Raw genomic sequence first — 16,209 nt, 5'->3', positions numbered from 1 at the left:
TTAAGAGCTTTTAAAGCATTTTGCATGTCTCTAGAGGCATAATGGAGCTTAAGGAAGTGAACTAGAGGTGTTCCTGGGTCATCAAAAAAAATTCCCCAAAAAAAGTCAGGCAGCCCATGGTCAGGCAGCCCGCCAGACCATTAAGGCTAGTGGAAAACCCAGACCTTGGATGGGATCTTTTGCCTACCCTGGTATATGCACTACAGAGTTAATGGTGTGAGGAATCAGGAAAATTATTATCATTCAAAAATACGGAAGAGTGCAGACTCACACACCTCCAACACCAAATTCACCATCCCTGTAAATATCAAACATTCAAAAGTTCTGGAGCGGAAGGGATTTAAGGTCACAGGGTCAAGGTCAAGGTCAAAAATTGTGACAGGTGTTGTACTGTGCATGAGACACCTCTGACTCCTGATGCATCATCTTTGTAACTATTGACAGAAAATCTGCTTTCATTTCAAAGTTACGGACGGAAGAGGTCTGGACAGATTCGACAAATGGTGGGTTTCTCAATATCCCTCACAAAATTACATTTTAGTTTGCCTGGTTCCATCACACTCGGGGTTTATTTGATGTTGGGCAGCAACAACCATACCAACAAGTGATTTTTCAATTTTAGACTAAGAAGTTTTTTAAATAGACCAATTGCCATGATTATTGCAGGGTAGGTATATTTATAAGAACATTTGCAGTGAGTATCTACTATTTCCTCTGACAGCTGGGATGTCTGACCAAGGACACCGACAGTAAGGTCAGGATCCCAAACAAACAATTCTGTGGGATATTAGGATATGATCTTCATGAATTCATACTTAGAAAAGTGGTTTATACTGAGAGAAATATGTTACCTCTTGATTTGTTCAGTATCTTGATCTTGTCTTCGAGGATGTTAATCTTTTTCTCCTTCTCACCAACTTCTTTTGCCTGGAATTGTACGCGCAGCTCTAATTGTGATATCCGAGACATCATGGTTGACATCAAGTCCATATCATTTGGAGGAGGTAATGCTGAAAGGACAAGTGAGAGCCAAATCATAGCTTTCCTTTTGGAAATGTGAGATGTTCATCAAATTAACTGCTCAGATGAATCAGTAGTTTCATCTGCATAAATGATTTTATTTTTACTTATAACAGCACTAAATCGAAAAGGTTTCAGTTGCTCAAACGATCAAAGCACTGCAAATAATTACCCAGAAACTGCCATGCATATTCATGATTCAAGCTCCAAATACACCCAATGAACAATAAAAGTTTATGTTTAAGGGTTGACCATAGGTACCGCCATTTTGGCTAGACCTCCAAATTCTAAAGCAATTAGAACTCTTTCCAAATGAATTGAATGCTCATTTCAAGGGCCGGAGGCTGTTCTCTGGAAAACAAAGAACAGACTCCAGCCCTTTAAATGAGCATTTACTACGTTTTGAAGGAGTTCTAATTGCTTCAGGATTTCCAGTCCTAGCCAAAATGGCGGTACCTGTGGTCAACCCTTAAGAAGGATTAAATTAAGGAATTGATACGGAACTGGAGATATTGATTGTCTCACCAAACACATCGAGGGCGGAGCTTAAATGTATTCCAAAACTGAGGCGCTCACGAAGGTTATAATGCAAGGACAGCTCCACCCGAGCATGTTTGGTAAGACAGTGCATCATATCGAATGCAACAGAAATCACTTGTCTGCACAGGGGTCAATTGCAGTCACAGGTCATTGATGTGATGTGCAATAAATATTAGTCCACAGATCACTGTGACAAGTGATTTTACAAGCAGGCAAGGAAGCTCATTATTGTTTACCACAGCAATAATCATCTCAAATAGCTGCAATCAAAAATTGCCTATCTGCAGTGTGATTAAGGCCATTGACATTAAATAAGAACCACTTGTTGAACATTCATTTCCAAGAAATACAGATTGACAGCATCTTGTTATATTCATCTTCTGGCGGGATGAGCCTTTTTTGCGTGCAACTACGGTTAGGCATCAATTGGGTTTATTGGCCTAGTGACTCCATCTTTGATGTAAACCACAAGGCTATGAGTCTACAAACTGCTGACCAACTATCACCAGTATATTGCTAGTCGAATAACAACTTATCATCATGGAGTCTCGAAATTTCCGGCTCAATCCGTCTGAACGATCATCTTGACTCTGTAATGTCACATGAATACACACCACTGGGGTTGATAGGTCCACTCATGCGACTCCCTGGTTTACTTTCACTAAGCCTTGGTAAAGCACTAGCATATGGGTCGCGGGGTCTCATCTTGGAGGCAGCAATGTGGGAGGTGACCTCTCCAAGGAGACGGTCCTCATCGATGTCATCACTGATGGAGGTCTTAGGTGAACGTACAATATCTACAACACAACATTCATAACATGCATGTTAAAACATCAAGTATTTCACAGCAATCGAATTAGTTGTTGAGGAAAAGCACTTTTTAGCTCTTTTTTGTTTTGACCCAAATATATGTCATAGTATACCGATTGTGGCCAAGTAGTGAATCAGACTGGACTGAGCCTTTGATACCTGATATCACCAAAAAGTTCCGGTTCAAATTATCAAAAGTTCCAGCGGTTACAAGATGTGCCACGTGCTAATGGACTGGTGACGCTTCATGGCACACATCCCCATAGGTGAGCCCAAAACTTTTTTTTAAATTGAATTTTCCAGCACTTATTCCAGTGCTTTCATGTCTTGTAATGTACTGAATATTGGCAACCAAGCTCCCAAACGAATCATGTATAAAAGTCCTTTCAAACTTAGCACTAGCAGTGTCAGTGACATAAGTTACGAGTACAACAGGCCAAGACTTTGACGGTGAACGAATGATGACCATGCAACAACCAACACAAATTTGTAACAAAGAAAAAATACGCACCCATGATATCCATAGTCTGTCTGAAGGGAACTGACCGATGGCTGTAAAAACATAAAATCAAATCAAATGACCTCATATTACAGAACACTGCATTTTGTTTTACAGCCAACCATAAAACGTACTTTTTGTGGAATCTTTGCATAGCCAAAAAAGAACACTTTAAGATATAAGGCCCAGCAATGACTCCTAGTTACTACCTCTTGAGATTTCATTAATTAACATTTTCAATCATATGCATATTTGAACTGCCCTTGAAACTGTTTCTATGGTCAAGAGGAGTAAAGAATCAATCCATGATTCCCTGCACTATGATGCCCATTTACAACCATGATCAAGTTGCTTTAACTCTTACTGCATCATCCTTGGAATGAGATGTAAAACTTGGGGTGTAAAACTGAGATTCCTTTCACCTAGTATACACCCTCGGGCAAGCAAAACACCCATTACTTACCAAGTGGACTAATTTACATTCATAACCACAATGGCAAGCAGAAACACTCATGCCTCCATCATCATGATAAAAATGGAGGCATGGACATTCCCCGCTAAGAAGTTTACCTCGTGTGATGAGAAGTTTACAATTTACTTACCCACTATTAAAGGCTGGCAGGGAAGCCTTCCGTGATTTGTTGAGGTTAGAATATGGGGAACTCATTCTGTACTTGTGAAGTTCTTTTGGTTAGCAATGGCATGTATGTCTATCACTCATGGATGGTGGTCACATTCATGTATGTTTGATCACTCACACTGAATAAAAGAGTTGTAGACAATTCAGAGATGATACTTCACTAATTTTCACCAACATTTTACAAAAAGAAATGTGGTCATCCCTCACCGAAAGGCAGTGCACTGAAAATGACTGCATCACACTGCTTTTGACTGAAACCCCCACTGCATATGACTGTCTTAGGCATATCATTTTTTCTTAATGTTTTAAAACCACTGATTTTGACTGAAAGACCACTGCAAAGCACTGCCACTTGCATATCATTATGAACGACGTATTTCAAAAACACTGCCTATGACTGAAAGACCACTGATTTCCACTTCTCCAACTCTGATCGAAACCCGTGGCATTTTCAACATGACTGAAAACCACTGCTTTATGACTGGTGAGATTAAGACTTGATGGCAGTGTAAAGCAGTGGTAATTGCAGTCAAATTCAGTGTTAAATATCACCCATAATGCAACCTGAGACAGGAAGCTAGTAAGTTTGAATTTGATAGTCAAACATTCAAGAAATTATGGTACCTCTTCATATTTCTCGATATTTACCCGAATTTCAATATGAGAAGAGGGGAGTTTTAGTCAGTTTGAATTGGAACACATAAGGAGCCAAATGAATGCAAAAAGGGTAATCTCGACAGACACTGAAGTTGTATTTTCAGCAAATCAAGAAGGCTGTATAGGCCCTATAGGTGTTGTAATGCATGCATACACTGCAAGATATCTGCATGTATCTTCATGCATCTACTGTAGGCCCTATAGGTGTTAATTGTAATGTATGCATACACTGCAAATTATCTGCATGGGAGCTCAATACACATCAATCAGTAGATCATTTAATTCTACAGGCTGCGTGCAGTTACTTTATTTGGACGTCAATTTGATCTAGCTTCAATCCCTGACATCACAGTAGCTATGTGCCATGTGTCGTTTCAATTGTCTAGTAACCCCATCTGACCACTGTCATTATGACAAAGTTTGCAATGACGTAGGTCAAGGACGTGAATTTGTCATCTTTTTACTGTGTCACGTCATCATACAATCATGCGATGTCCTCTATTTGTGCAGATGACGTCATCACTGCCATATTGGACGCAAACACACCGTCTAAAATAGGACAGCAAAAGTAACAGTTCGCTAGAAGTTTTTGCTTTTTCGAACAATTTCTTTGGTTGTCATCAGCACAGGGGGGTCACGTCCCCCAAACCTTTCTCGGCATCCGTGCCTGCATGCCATTAAATAAATTATTCATATTAACACTGAAAATGACTGCTCCCTCCAAGAGGTTTTGGAAATGGCAGTCAAAATCAGTGCTGTTTCAGTGTGGATTCAGTGTGCTGCGAAATATTTAAATTAACACTGAACCCCACTGCCAGCCCTGTGCATGATGCATAGTGGGGAGTCATTTTCAGTGTCAAAAGCAGTGGAAATCAGTCAGCCTAAATATTTAAATGAGCACTGCTTTTGACTGCCTTACCACTGATTTTGACTGTCTTACCACTGCTTATGACTCCCTAACCTCTATTTTTGATTGCTGTATAACTGTATGCTTTGGTATTGCGTGACTGAAAAACACTCCCTATGACTGCTTTCCACTGATTTCAACACTGCCATAAAAATGTGAGGTAACACTGCAACCTGACTGAATCCTGACTGATATCACACTGCTTTTCGGTGAGGGATTTCACTCGATAAACAATTCCTATTTATGGTGATACTTCACAAATTAACTGTCTGAGTCTGACAGCACCAAAAGTTCTTGACAATTACGTGCAGGAAGTTTGTGGAGGGACAAAGCGATAAATTGTGGTTTGAGAGTTTGTGTGTTGAGTGGCATTCCACAGGGTGAGTGTGATGCCTCTAGTGCAGCAGCTAGATGTACATAGCACTACTTGGCTCTGCTTTACACGCTTCTCGCTTACAGCTCCTGCCGCTGGCTAGCAAGTGTGAAAAGGTAGCTGAGTGCATAGGTCTTCCCAGCCAGTACATAGCCTCTCCACACCAAGACTCTCACCGTACATCCACGCGGTTACACACGGTACCTGGGTACACGGTCGGAGTGAATTTTTTAATGGATTAAAAGGTAACGTGGGGACATGCTGTAACAATCAATTTGAGGTAGGTTTGATGAAAATCCAAGAGCTATTGTGAAAATGAAAGCAACTATAAGAACTTCAGCATATCCGGGGCCGAAGTTCTTTCAAAATGCGTGGGCCTATATCATGCCATCAGCCATGTATTATAACGGGGACCGGGCCAGGCATGTGAACAACGTAGTACCTTAACCTTACCCTTCAATTCTTAAAGGGACATTATAGGCAGCAGCTAGGCAGGCAAGATAAAGTTACACCAAGTCGCCAATAGGGGTCTCTCAAATCTCACAGTATGTTGCAATGATTCAAGTTTGTACGAGGAATATATTTAGTGCTGAATCTGACATGACCCAGGGCCCTTGCTGTGTATATTAGTCACCTGAAGATGGCCAAATTAGCCCCTCTGCTCCTGCCTATAGTCCCCCTTTTAACACACAGGGCAAAGGTGGAACTAACCGCCGCAAGGCTCATGATGATGTTGATTTGACGTTTAGCTCACATTTCCGACTGCCAGTAGGCCTACCGGTTTTCAGTCAGTGCTGAGGTTTATGAAATTATCTTATCACCTTCTTATGTACTTTATACAGTACCTTACATCCACATCTTGAGAAATTGTACATACCAATGTCCTGAAACCAGCTGAAACTAAGAAGATTTCGATTTGTTTACATCGACAGCCGCCATGCTGTTTCCGATCCAACCTCGAACAATTCCGACCTCGTCTTCAAAATGGCTGCTGCAAACCCAGCATTTTGTGGTGAAAAATCACCCGAAAAACTGATGGATTCTGACAAAAGAGGAGAGAAAAGAAGTGTGGAAAAGCTCCAAGAAGTATGTTGATACCATGAACAAATATTCCATACTAATGAAATGTTTGAAAAGCTTAGGAAATGAGTTATAATTCATGAACAGGGGATTTTGTACACACTATAATAGTTAATACTACTACTGGGTGTCTCACAAAATACAGACGAATTCGAAAAAGTTTGTTTTGGCGCTGACAAGTCATGCGTTTCACCTTGAACAAAGGATCACCATGCCTCTTGGCATTGTTGGAAGTTGGCTTAGGCCTTCTGACTTGTTCTGTGTGTGCGCATTTGATTTGTCTCGGCTCTGATTTGTCTTCTACGAAAAGGCCTAGTCGACTCTTGCTGCTAGAGTAGAGGTACGGGACCCGTATCCCTAGATCAAAAGGCTAAAGGTACGAGAGTTCTTTTGTGGATGCGTCCCGTATCTCTTCCCACATGTGGCATGGTTTATTGAACATTCGTACGGCATTTCTCCCATACTAAAGCCGCGGGTAGGCCTATGGCTGTGGTATACCTTTTTCATTGTGCGCTATAGATATGGCCTATGATAGCGAATCACCCGCTGGCAATCGCGGGCATAGTTGTTTGTGAGGTCTCAAGAGAGTCGCTACTGCATCAAATTCATATAACTTTCTCACTGTTGCAATGGCTTTCAAAATGGTCATAGTTAAGTTAATGCCTACATTATCATAAATCCCTTTTAAGTTAATTTGGCCCCTTGCAGCATATCTGAAAAGGCTTGCCAAGACAGTATTTCTTGCGCTAATGAGCCTAGAAAACTCTACCATAAGGTTATTAACCTTTGGTAGTATATATTATGCTAATTCCTGCTAGCTCCGCTAGATGTCTGCAGTGTAGAAAAAGAGAGTCTGCGCATGCCATGGCGCATGCGCAGACCTCCCTTCCTCTGGAGTGACCACCTGAGATTGTCCTCATTCCTGCAGACACCGGTGTCGGTGTCACTTGTTTGCTTTGCTAGTTTGCAAATGAGGGTATGTTTATCGATAATTTTTTCGATTTCTTCCCTGTTTTCCAGCTTTAGTTTGTCGCTAACGCTGTTGCTTTTGCTTACATTGCAGTTGCTATTGTTTGCGCCCTGCCTCACGCGGTATTCGTCGTACGCATAGCTTCTGTTTACTGTTATTGTTTTTGCATTGCTTTGGCTTACTGCGAACAGCATACCCGCTTAGTAGCTGCTTTTATACTGACGAGCAGAACCAACGTCTTTTGTTTCGTCAGTACTCTGTTGCTTTTGTTCCTGCCTATCGTGGTATCAGCATGGGCAAGGATAAGGCTAGTAAGAGGACTAAGAAGGATAGGACCGGGTCCGGGCATCAGCGTGCCTTGTTTCCCGGCCCTGGCCCTGTCAGTAGTGCTTTAGCTAGTAGACCTTCGTCTCCCGGCTCCTCCCCTGATCGTGTTCAGCTGGGGGTTGGGGATTTTCCGGGTAATGCTGGAGAGGTAGCTATGGAGGTCCAGGTGTCTTCTGACCATCGGGATCCCATTTCCGCTCTATTTTCCCCAAATAGGCAGAGGGGCAGGTCCCGCTCTCCTCAATCGTCAGTCGGTGGTTCCCCTCCTGGGTTAACTTTATCTCCGTCTGTTAGGTCTAGGGCCAGATCTAGAGCTATGCATCGGTATGTGAACGAGGGTAAGCCTAATGACGACGCTCAGGGTACTTATCAGGGTCGCTCAGGTTTTGACCCTGATATGTACCAAGATTTTCTGGATTATCAGAATTTCGTTAGGGCTAGGGGGGATGCTTCGGTAGCTGCTCGGCCTCAGCATCCTTTGGCTCGGGCGCCTACATTTATACCAACTTCTCGTTCTCGGTCACCGGAGGGCTCGGAGTATTCCCCTGACCGCCAGGTCAGTTTACATCTTCACGCCCCCTCCCATACGGGGTTTAGTGAGGACGAGGATATTCGTTCAGTAATCTCTAGTCAGGACCTGGCTCAGCCCGAGGACCCAAAGTTATCATCAGAATTTGCTGTGCTAATGGATAACCTTCAGGTCGTGCTAGGGGAGGATCTCCCCTCGAGGAAGGTGTCATCCTCAAAGGTGACTGCCTTGTCTCAGCTGGAGGATGGGGACGAAGTAAGAAAGCCCTCCACCTTTCCTCATTCTTCTATCATCCCCTCCTCATTCGCTTGTCTTCACCAACAAATGTGGGGAGACGCCACGCTAAAGGTTGAGGACCCAAACTCTCTGCCCCCTTCCCTTATTGCAGGGAAAAAGTTGGGTAAGAGAAGGATTCCCAAATATAGGGAAAAGTTTTATTCAGTTAAGTCCGATTCCCTTCAGCCTTCTGCGGCGGACGTGGGGGTTAGTATGGAGTCTTACGCCACTGTCAAGGAGTCCTCTGTCAAGATCAAGGCGGAGGAGGTCAAGGGCATTGAGCGTCAGGCTAGAAGGTCATTACTGGCGATCAATGCCATGGATGTTCTCCTGGGTGGTATCAGAAAGATTGATAACATTCAGGATCCTACAGACATCGATCTAGAAGCCAGGAAAAGGTTCCTGTCTAGTCTAGTGCTGGCGGTAAAGCATGCGGCAGAGTTTTCTGCGACCGCGGTGGCCATGTCGATTAATTCTCGGAGAAAGGCCTTTCTAGAGGCCATCCCGGATTCCCTGCTCCCGCAAGCGGCCAGGAATTGGCTCCTTAATCAACCATTTCTTCCCCCCTCAGGGGACCAACATTCTTTGTTCGGGAATGTGGTTCCCCAGTTGAATAAATTCACTGCCAAGCATAATAAGTTGCATGGAGTGGCCAAGAGAGCAGGGGATTCGGGGGCGCCAAAGAAAAAGCCCTTTACTAGGCCTTCTGTTTTGGCTAATTCGTACCAGGCCCAGCCAAGGGGTGCGTATAATTCTTATGGGGCGATGAGGGGTTCTCGCCCCTATGCTAGGGGTCGTGGCCATGGGGGTTCTTATAGGTTCAACTCTCCCGGTGTTTCTGGGGGTCAGCCTGCACGCGCAGCGCATGCCGGTCCTAAGAAATTCTCCTAACCTCTTTTCCTCAGGCCTTGCCCCCATGTCAGGGACCTCCAGTAGGGGCAAGGTTTCAGCACTTCGCATCCGAGTGGGAGAATATCACAAGCAACATCTGGGTGCGAAGTGTAGTCAGGGAGGGCCTTCAGTTAAAATTCAAATCTCTTCCCCCTCTATCTCCAATACACCGGAATGTTCAGCTCCCAAAAGATCCTCAAAAGTGCCAGGCGCTTTTGGGCGAGATACAAGCGATGCTTCTAAAGGAGGCAATCGAGGTTGTCCCTCGATCAGAGCTGGTTCCAGGCTTCTATTCCCATATGTTCTGCGTACCAAAGAAGACTGGGGGTTTCCGTCCAGTGATAGATCTAAAGCTCTTGAACAGGCACCTTGCAGTCCCCAAGTTCAAAATGGAGTCTGTGCACTCAGTAAGAGCGCAGCTAAATCAAGGGGAGTACGTGGCCACCCTAGACATGAAGGACGCGTATTTTCACATTCCGGTTCACAAATCACATCGTCGTTACCTTCAGTTTGCCATAAACGACACAGTCTATCGCTTCCGGGCCCTTTGTTTCGGCCTAGCGTCGGCTCCATTCATCTTCACAAAAGTTCTGAAGGAGATGGCCGTGTATCTGAGGCGTCTGGCTATCCTGATCAACCTCTATTTGGACGACTGGCTACTGAGGGCCAAGTCTCCAGAGACCCTTCTAGAGCAGCTGCAATTTGTCTTGCATCTGGCAGAGAAATTGGGCATCATCATCAATCTAGAAAAGTCGAACCTTCTGCCGCGTCAGGTGTTCGTGTATCTAGGGGTGTTGTTCGATCTGGTAAGAGGCCTCGTTTTTCCCTCTCTGCAGTCGATCGACAAGGTCATGTCATGGATATCGCAGCTCAGAAGTCAGGTGGAGGTTCGGGCGGGGGACTTCCTCGCTTTTCTAGGCCTGCTAAACTTCGTCGCGGACTTCATTCCCCTAGGTCGTCTCCATTTGAGACCCCTGCAGTTTTATCTCAAATGTTTCTTCAGGGTCCACCAGGACCCCCTAGACAAAGTGGTCCCGCTGACTGCCCTGTTCTTCGAAGCTTTAGAATGGTGGGGCTACAGGGACAATCTGCTTGCCGGAGATCCCTTGCATCCTCCCGAGCCCCAAATGTCTCTGGTATGCGATGCCAGCGAGTCAGGTTGGGGGGGGCGCATCTCGCCCGGGACATGGTGTCAGGCCTCTGGAATCAGGAAGACCAGAGTTTGCACATCAACCTCCTGGAAATGAAGGCAGTAATTCTCGCCCTGGCGCATTTCCTACATCTAGTAAAGGGGAAGTGTGTCCGGGTCTTGTCAGACAACACCACGGTAGTTTCGTACATTCGGCGCCAGGGGGGCACTCATTCCATCGCCCTTTTTATGTTGACTCGAGACCTGTTCAGGTTCTGCCAACTACATCAGATATCCCTCAGAGTGGCGTATATCCCAGGCAAAAAGAATGTCATGGCGGACAGTCTCAGTCGCAAGAATCAGATATTGCCGGGCGAGTGGACTCTGTCAGTGTCTCTGTTCAGACAGATTCACAACTTGTTCCCCATGTTACAGATAGACCTGTTTGCAACATATCTCAACCACCAGCTGCCACTGTATGTCAGCCCTTTCCCAGACGATCAGTCTTGGGCGACAGATGCGATGACCCTCCAGTGGGACGACCTAGTCGCATATGCTTTCCCTCCTGTGAGGCTAGTCTCACAGGTTCTGCAGAAAATTGCGTCAGCCAATTGTCTCATTCTCTTGGTGGCTCCAGCATGGCCATCTCAGCCGTGGTTCCCAACATTGCTGGGGCTCCTGGTGGAATTTCCTCTGGCCCTTCCTCTATCCAGGAAAATGCTACACCAACCAACATCCAATGTTTACCACTCCAACCCGGGGATGTTGGACCTGCACGTTTGGTTGTTATCGAGCGTTCGCTCATTCAGAGAGGTTTTTCTGAAGAGGTTGCGCGAAGGGCAGCCAGACCTCAGAGGCTCTCCTCACGTTCAGTGTATGAGAGCCACTTCTCCGCATTCAAAGGTTGGCTCGATAGGCGGGGTAGGTCTCTGGAGTCTGTCTCCATTCAACTAGTTGGAGATTATCTTTTGTACCTCTTTGAGGATCTCAAGAGATCGGTGAGCACAGTGACAAACCATAGGTCGGCTTTGTCAGATGTTTTGCCAATTTTTGACGGTTACACGGTGGGAAGTCACCCAGTGTTATCAAGTTTGATCAAGAACTTTAGTCACGACAGACCTGTCGTTAGGCAAAGAGTGCCAGATTGGGATTTAGTTTTGGTATTAAAGAGTCTTATGTCGGCCCCTTTTGAGCCTCCAACATATGGCTCAGTCCAGGATAAGCAGTTTCTTACCTGGAAAACCTGTTTTTTGCTAGCACTGGCGAGCACCAAGAGGGCCAGTGAACTACATGCCATTTCTAGAGATAAGCGCGATTTAGTTTTTTCTGATAAGGGTGTCTCTCTCAGAACGGTGCCTGGTTTTCTAGCTAAGACCCAGGCAGCGCAGGTTGATCCAAAACCTTTCTTTATTCCTCGTCATGACGCGTTCTCGGGCAGAGACACGCCAGACAGGTTTTTGTGCCCAGTAAGGTCGTTGAAGTTTTATTTGCATTGTACGGGGGGTCATAGGGATGGTCAGTCCCTGTTTGTTAAGTGCCGCGGTGAAGGCACAGTGTCTACAAAAACAATTTCGTCTTGGTTAAAGAAAGTTGTTTGCTATGCGTACGACAATACTCCTAGTGGGGGAGGGGCTCACCCGAGGGGTCACGACGTCCGGAAGCTCTCGGCGTCTTGGGCTTTCTCTGCGGGCATCCCAGTGCGAGACATTCTTCAAGCCGGCTCATGGGCACGAGAGACGACTTTCACCTCCCACTATCTACACGATGTCCAGCAGCAGCTAGATGGTAGTAGGAGGCTTTGCCCAGTGGTGGCATGTTCCAACACTGCATAGGTTTCGTATCCACCGCCTCTCCTTTTTTCGGGGGGGGGGGGGGATAAAGTTGGTCTTTACCAAATTAGATTCTCCGCCGGTATCACGGTTTGGAGGTCTTTCTCTGTTTTTTCCGGTGGGTATCCCCTTATTCTCATATACTCCCACCTTCCTCTGCTGATTCAGCATAATATATATTACCAAAGGTTAATAACCTTATGGTAGAGTTTTCTAGGCTCATTAGCGCAAGAAATATTTCCCCTTTGAAATAAGGGGTCTATTTCTAAGCTATAGCCTAGAAAACTCTAAGTTTTCTGGATCCCACCCGTCCTCCCCTCTTGGGGGCTACCCATCACGGTGTAAGTGGGTGTCTACAGGAACGAGGACAATCTCAGGTGGTCACTCCAGAGGAAGGGAGGTCTGCGCATGCGCCATGGCATGCGCAGACTCTCTTTTTCTACACTGCAGACATCTAGCGGAGCTAGCAGGAATTAGCATGATATATACTACCAAAGGTTAATAACCTTATGGTAGAGTTTTCTAGGCTATAGCTTAGAAATAGACCCCTTATTTCAAAGGGGAAATGTTTAACCCTTAGGTACCCACCTCCGTACCCTGGGTTCCTGGGGTATTGAGAGGGTATTTGAAAAGAATCTAGTTAAAAGAAAAAAAAATAAGAGAAAAACCTTCCAATAAAATCCAAGTAAAGTTTGGGATGTTCCTTTAGCTTCCCTCTATGTAAAATAGAGTCCTGAATGAAAGAAGACACCTCCATTTCTTTATAACGGAGGCAAAAAGACGTGTGGTGGCCACTTTCATGACATTTTTACCAAAATCGGCTCTTTCCTAGCCCTAGGCACCCTGCTAGGCTGCCCTATGAAAAGTTTGTCTGCTTGACCTGCCTCAGCAACACACTAAGTGATGGGAAAGACATCCCGTGGTAGGTGGCTGAACTAATACTCATTCAGGAGCTGGTGGGCCTTACCGTTCAGCACCATGTGCCTCTTGTCAGCGGCACAGAAACCGGCCGCTCAGGTTCTAGGGGTTAAAAGACCTTTTCATTTATCGTTTACAGGGTGAGCAAGGTAAAGATGAGAATGTTCATTCGGCGAATGCGTGGGAGCAGGCCAACCTCGGAGATGATGACAGGAAACAGAAGTTCCTCAGGCTTATGGGTGCAGGCAAGGTGAGGCCATGATAAACATTATCAGAACCCAATTCTTTGAAAATCCACCAACAGACAGTTTGATGTTAGCCAGGTTGTCCTGAGTTGGAAAGTAGTGTAGAGAGTTAGTCTCGGTCGTAGGCCATCGTGAATCAGACAATAACTATTTTCAAAGAAAACCCTTATACGAAATGGAATAAATAAGACCAAGCGCTTGATAATGACACTGTCATACCTGCCACATTGCCTGATAATGGTATGCAAGTGAAATGTTCTGTATTAGAATTGTTCTAATATTTCGTTATAGAAGCAGCACTCTGGTAGATTCGTTATTGGGGACACCAAAACTGTGCACACTAAAGCTGGTAAGTGTTCAAACTTTCAATCTGAAACCATCCCTCCCTGGTTTGCTCTTATTGAACCTTTGTGTGTGCCACTAAATTTGGGTGCCAAAATACTGAAAAATTTTATTCTGATACTGTCCCACCCTGCTCTATTGCCATGACTGTTGTGTGCCAATTAATCAAGTTATCGACAAGGGACAGGTCCATCACATTCACAAGCTACGCATGTTTCCAGTGGCATAACAATTCAGCGCACTGGGCTCATAATAAGGTTCTGGGTTGGACTCGGAAGGATCCCCACTGTTAGTCCTTGAGTAATGTTCATGCTTATGGCATATTTATGGCACATGGTCATTATGGCGCACAGTTATCTCAAAATCAGTTGTTATGGTGCGAGTATCACGAGGGAATAAAACTTCAGAACACCAGAAGCCTAATTTTGCTAAGTAAAAGCTGCCATTTTACTAGGCGCAGTTTCAGCAGCACTATTAATCTCCCCGCCATCCGTATCATTGATGCAAATGTATATTCTTCTGTTTCTGCAAGAGATTTGGGTGTGATCTTGGACCGTGATTTCAATTTCAAAGAACACATTAACACATGTGTACGGGCCACCAATTTTCACATTCGTAACATCGGGAAAATCAGAAAATATCTAACTCCAAATACCACCAGGTTATATGTCCAGGCTCTTGTAATATCTCGCCTGGATTTCTGTAATTCCCTTTTCCTTGGTTGTCCCAATTCAACAATTATACCCCTACAGAAGGTACAAAATTCTGCCGCTCGCCTAATTACCAAGACTAAGAAACGATCTTCCATTTCCCCAGTACTCAGGTCTCTACATTGGCTTCCTGTGCAACAGCGCATCAAGTACAAGGTTCTCCTTCTTACTTACAAGTGTCTTCATCAACTTGCTCCCCAATACCTTTCAGAACTTCTCTCCGTTCATACCGTTTCTCGAATTCTGCGCTCTTCATCGGCCGTTCTTCTGTCTATCCCAAAGACCAATGTCATGTCAGTCGGTGGTAGAGCATTTTCAATTGGAGCCCCTCAGCTGTGGAACAAACTTCCTTCAACTGTTAGGAACTGCAGCTCTCTGTTATCTTTCAAGGGACAACTGAAACATTTGCTTTTTAAAGAGGCCTATCAAGCGCTATGAGCGGCCAGTAAATGGTTGGATACTGCGCTATATAAGACTCGTATTATTATTATTATTAAGAGTTGTGATCAATGGTAATTAACAGAAAGTTGCTAAGTACATACATGTTGTTGCCACATGATGGTAAAAATCAGCTGTTTGAATATTGTACAAGGAGCTGGCATTCTTCCATTACACAAAGCAGTCGTGTAAACTGTGTGGATGTTGGCAACAGTTTCACATTGGTGGTCATGTTGATTGACAATGTTTACATTGTTGAAATTGATTAGATGGTTTGCTTTCCTTGCAGTTGATAGTGAGAAGAAAGTGAGGGAGATTGAAGAGCAGTACAATGAGGGAATGGAACACAAGTTGGTCAGTCCACGTCACGCTGGCTTAGGATTCCATGATGTGGGTGCATCAGTTGGGAAGACCACTGACAGTGTTTCTAATCCAGACAATGAGAAAACGAAAACAATTGATGAGAAGAAAGATTCAAAGGAGGATGGTCAAGTTGGATCAACAGAGATAGCTAAGAAGGAATCGGAAAAAGAAAGTGTTTCGGAGAAAGATGAGAAGCTAGCTGGAATTAAGAAGCTCTCGTTCGTGAAAGGGAGCAGTTGATGTGCTCTTATTAACTCTTAAATGAGACCTTGCATTTATGACAGTACAGTAGAACCTCTCTATTAAGTACACCCTCGGGACTGACGTGCTGTCCTTAATAGAGCGGTGGCCTGATTAGAGAGGTCAAATTAAATGGAAACCACCACTTTTGGACCAAAACTAGTGTCCTCAATAGAGAGGTTGCCCTTGATAGAGAGGTGTCCGCTTAGGGAGGTTCCACTGGAGGTGATATCCCCATGAAAAAAATATAACTCATGTGGCGAGTGAGGGATAAATACACTTCATTGTTCCAGTACGATATTTGACACAATCATGACCTCATGAAGTTTAGATTTAAATGTTTTTGGGTGCAGTAGAACCTCTCTAGTAAGAACACCCTCAGGACTGACAAGTGTTGTCCTTAATAGAGAGGTGTCCTGATTAGAGAGGTCAATTTGCATAGAAACAACCAATTTGGGACCAAAACTAGTGTCCTT

At 44.6% G+C, this 16,209-nt stretch overlaps 2 protein-coding genes across 2 annotated transcripts in view; one reads left to right on the top strand and one right to left on the bottom strand.

Moving 5' to 3' along the window:
- Positions 1 to 6,402, bottom strand: part of LOC135488066 (UBX domain-containing protein 11-like) — a 21,021-nt gene extending 14,619 nt beyond the window's left edge. The window contains exons 1-5 of the mRNA XM_064772461.1: positions 6,324 to 6,402; positions 3,472 to 3,628; positions 2,882 to 2,922; positions 2,175 to 2,357; positions 852 to 1,010 (exon numbers count right to left, since the gene is read on the bottom strand). Coding sequence (XP_064628531.1) covers positions 852 to 1,010; positions 2,175 to 2,357; positions 2,882 to 2,922; positions 3,472 to 3,536 — 448 coding nt within the window. The 5' untranslated portion in view covers positions 3,537 to 3,628; positions 6,324 to 6,402. The remainder of the gene's footprint in view (positions 1 to 851; positions 1,011 to 2,174; positions 2,358 to 2,881; positions 2,923 to 3,471; positions 3,629 to 6,323) is intronic.
- On the top strand, positions 6,387 to 16,209 carry LOC135488068 (small acidic protein-like). Its single transcript, XM_064772466.1, has 4 exons — positions 6,387 to 6,532; positions 13,535 to 13,645; positions 13,932 to 13,989; positions 15,420 to 16,209. Exons 1-4 carry the CDS (start codon positions 6,431 to 6,433, stop codon positions 15,731 to 15,733), a joined length of 585 nt encoding a protein of 194 aa, XP_064628536.1. The 5' UTR covers positions 6,387 to 6,430; the 3' UTR covers positions 15,734 to 16,209.

This window comes from Lineus longissimus, chromosome 5, assembly GCF_910592395.1.
Source record: "Lineus longissimus chromosome 5, tnLinLong1.2, whole genome shotgun sequence".
NCBI lineage: Eukaryota > Metazoa > Nemertea > Pilidiophora > Heteronemertea > Lineidae > Lineus > Lineus longissimus.
This window is presented reverse-complemented; position numbering and strand designations above follow the sequence as displayed.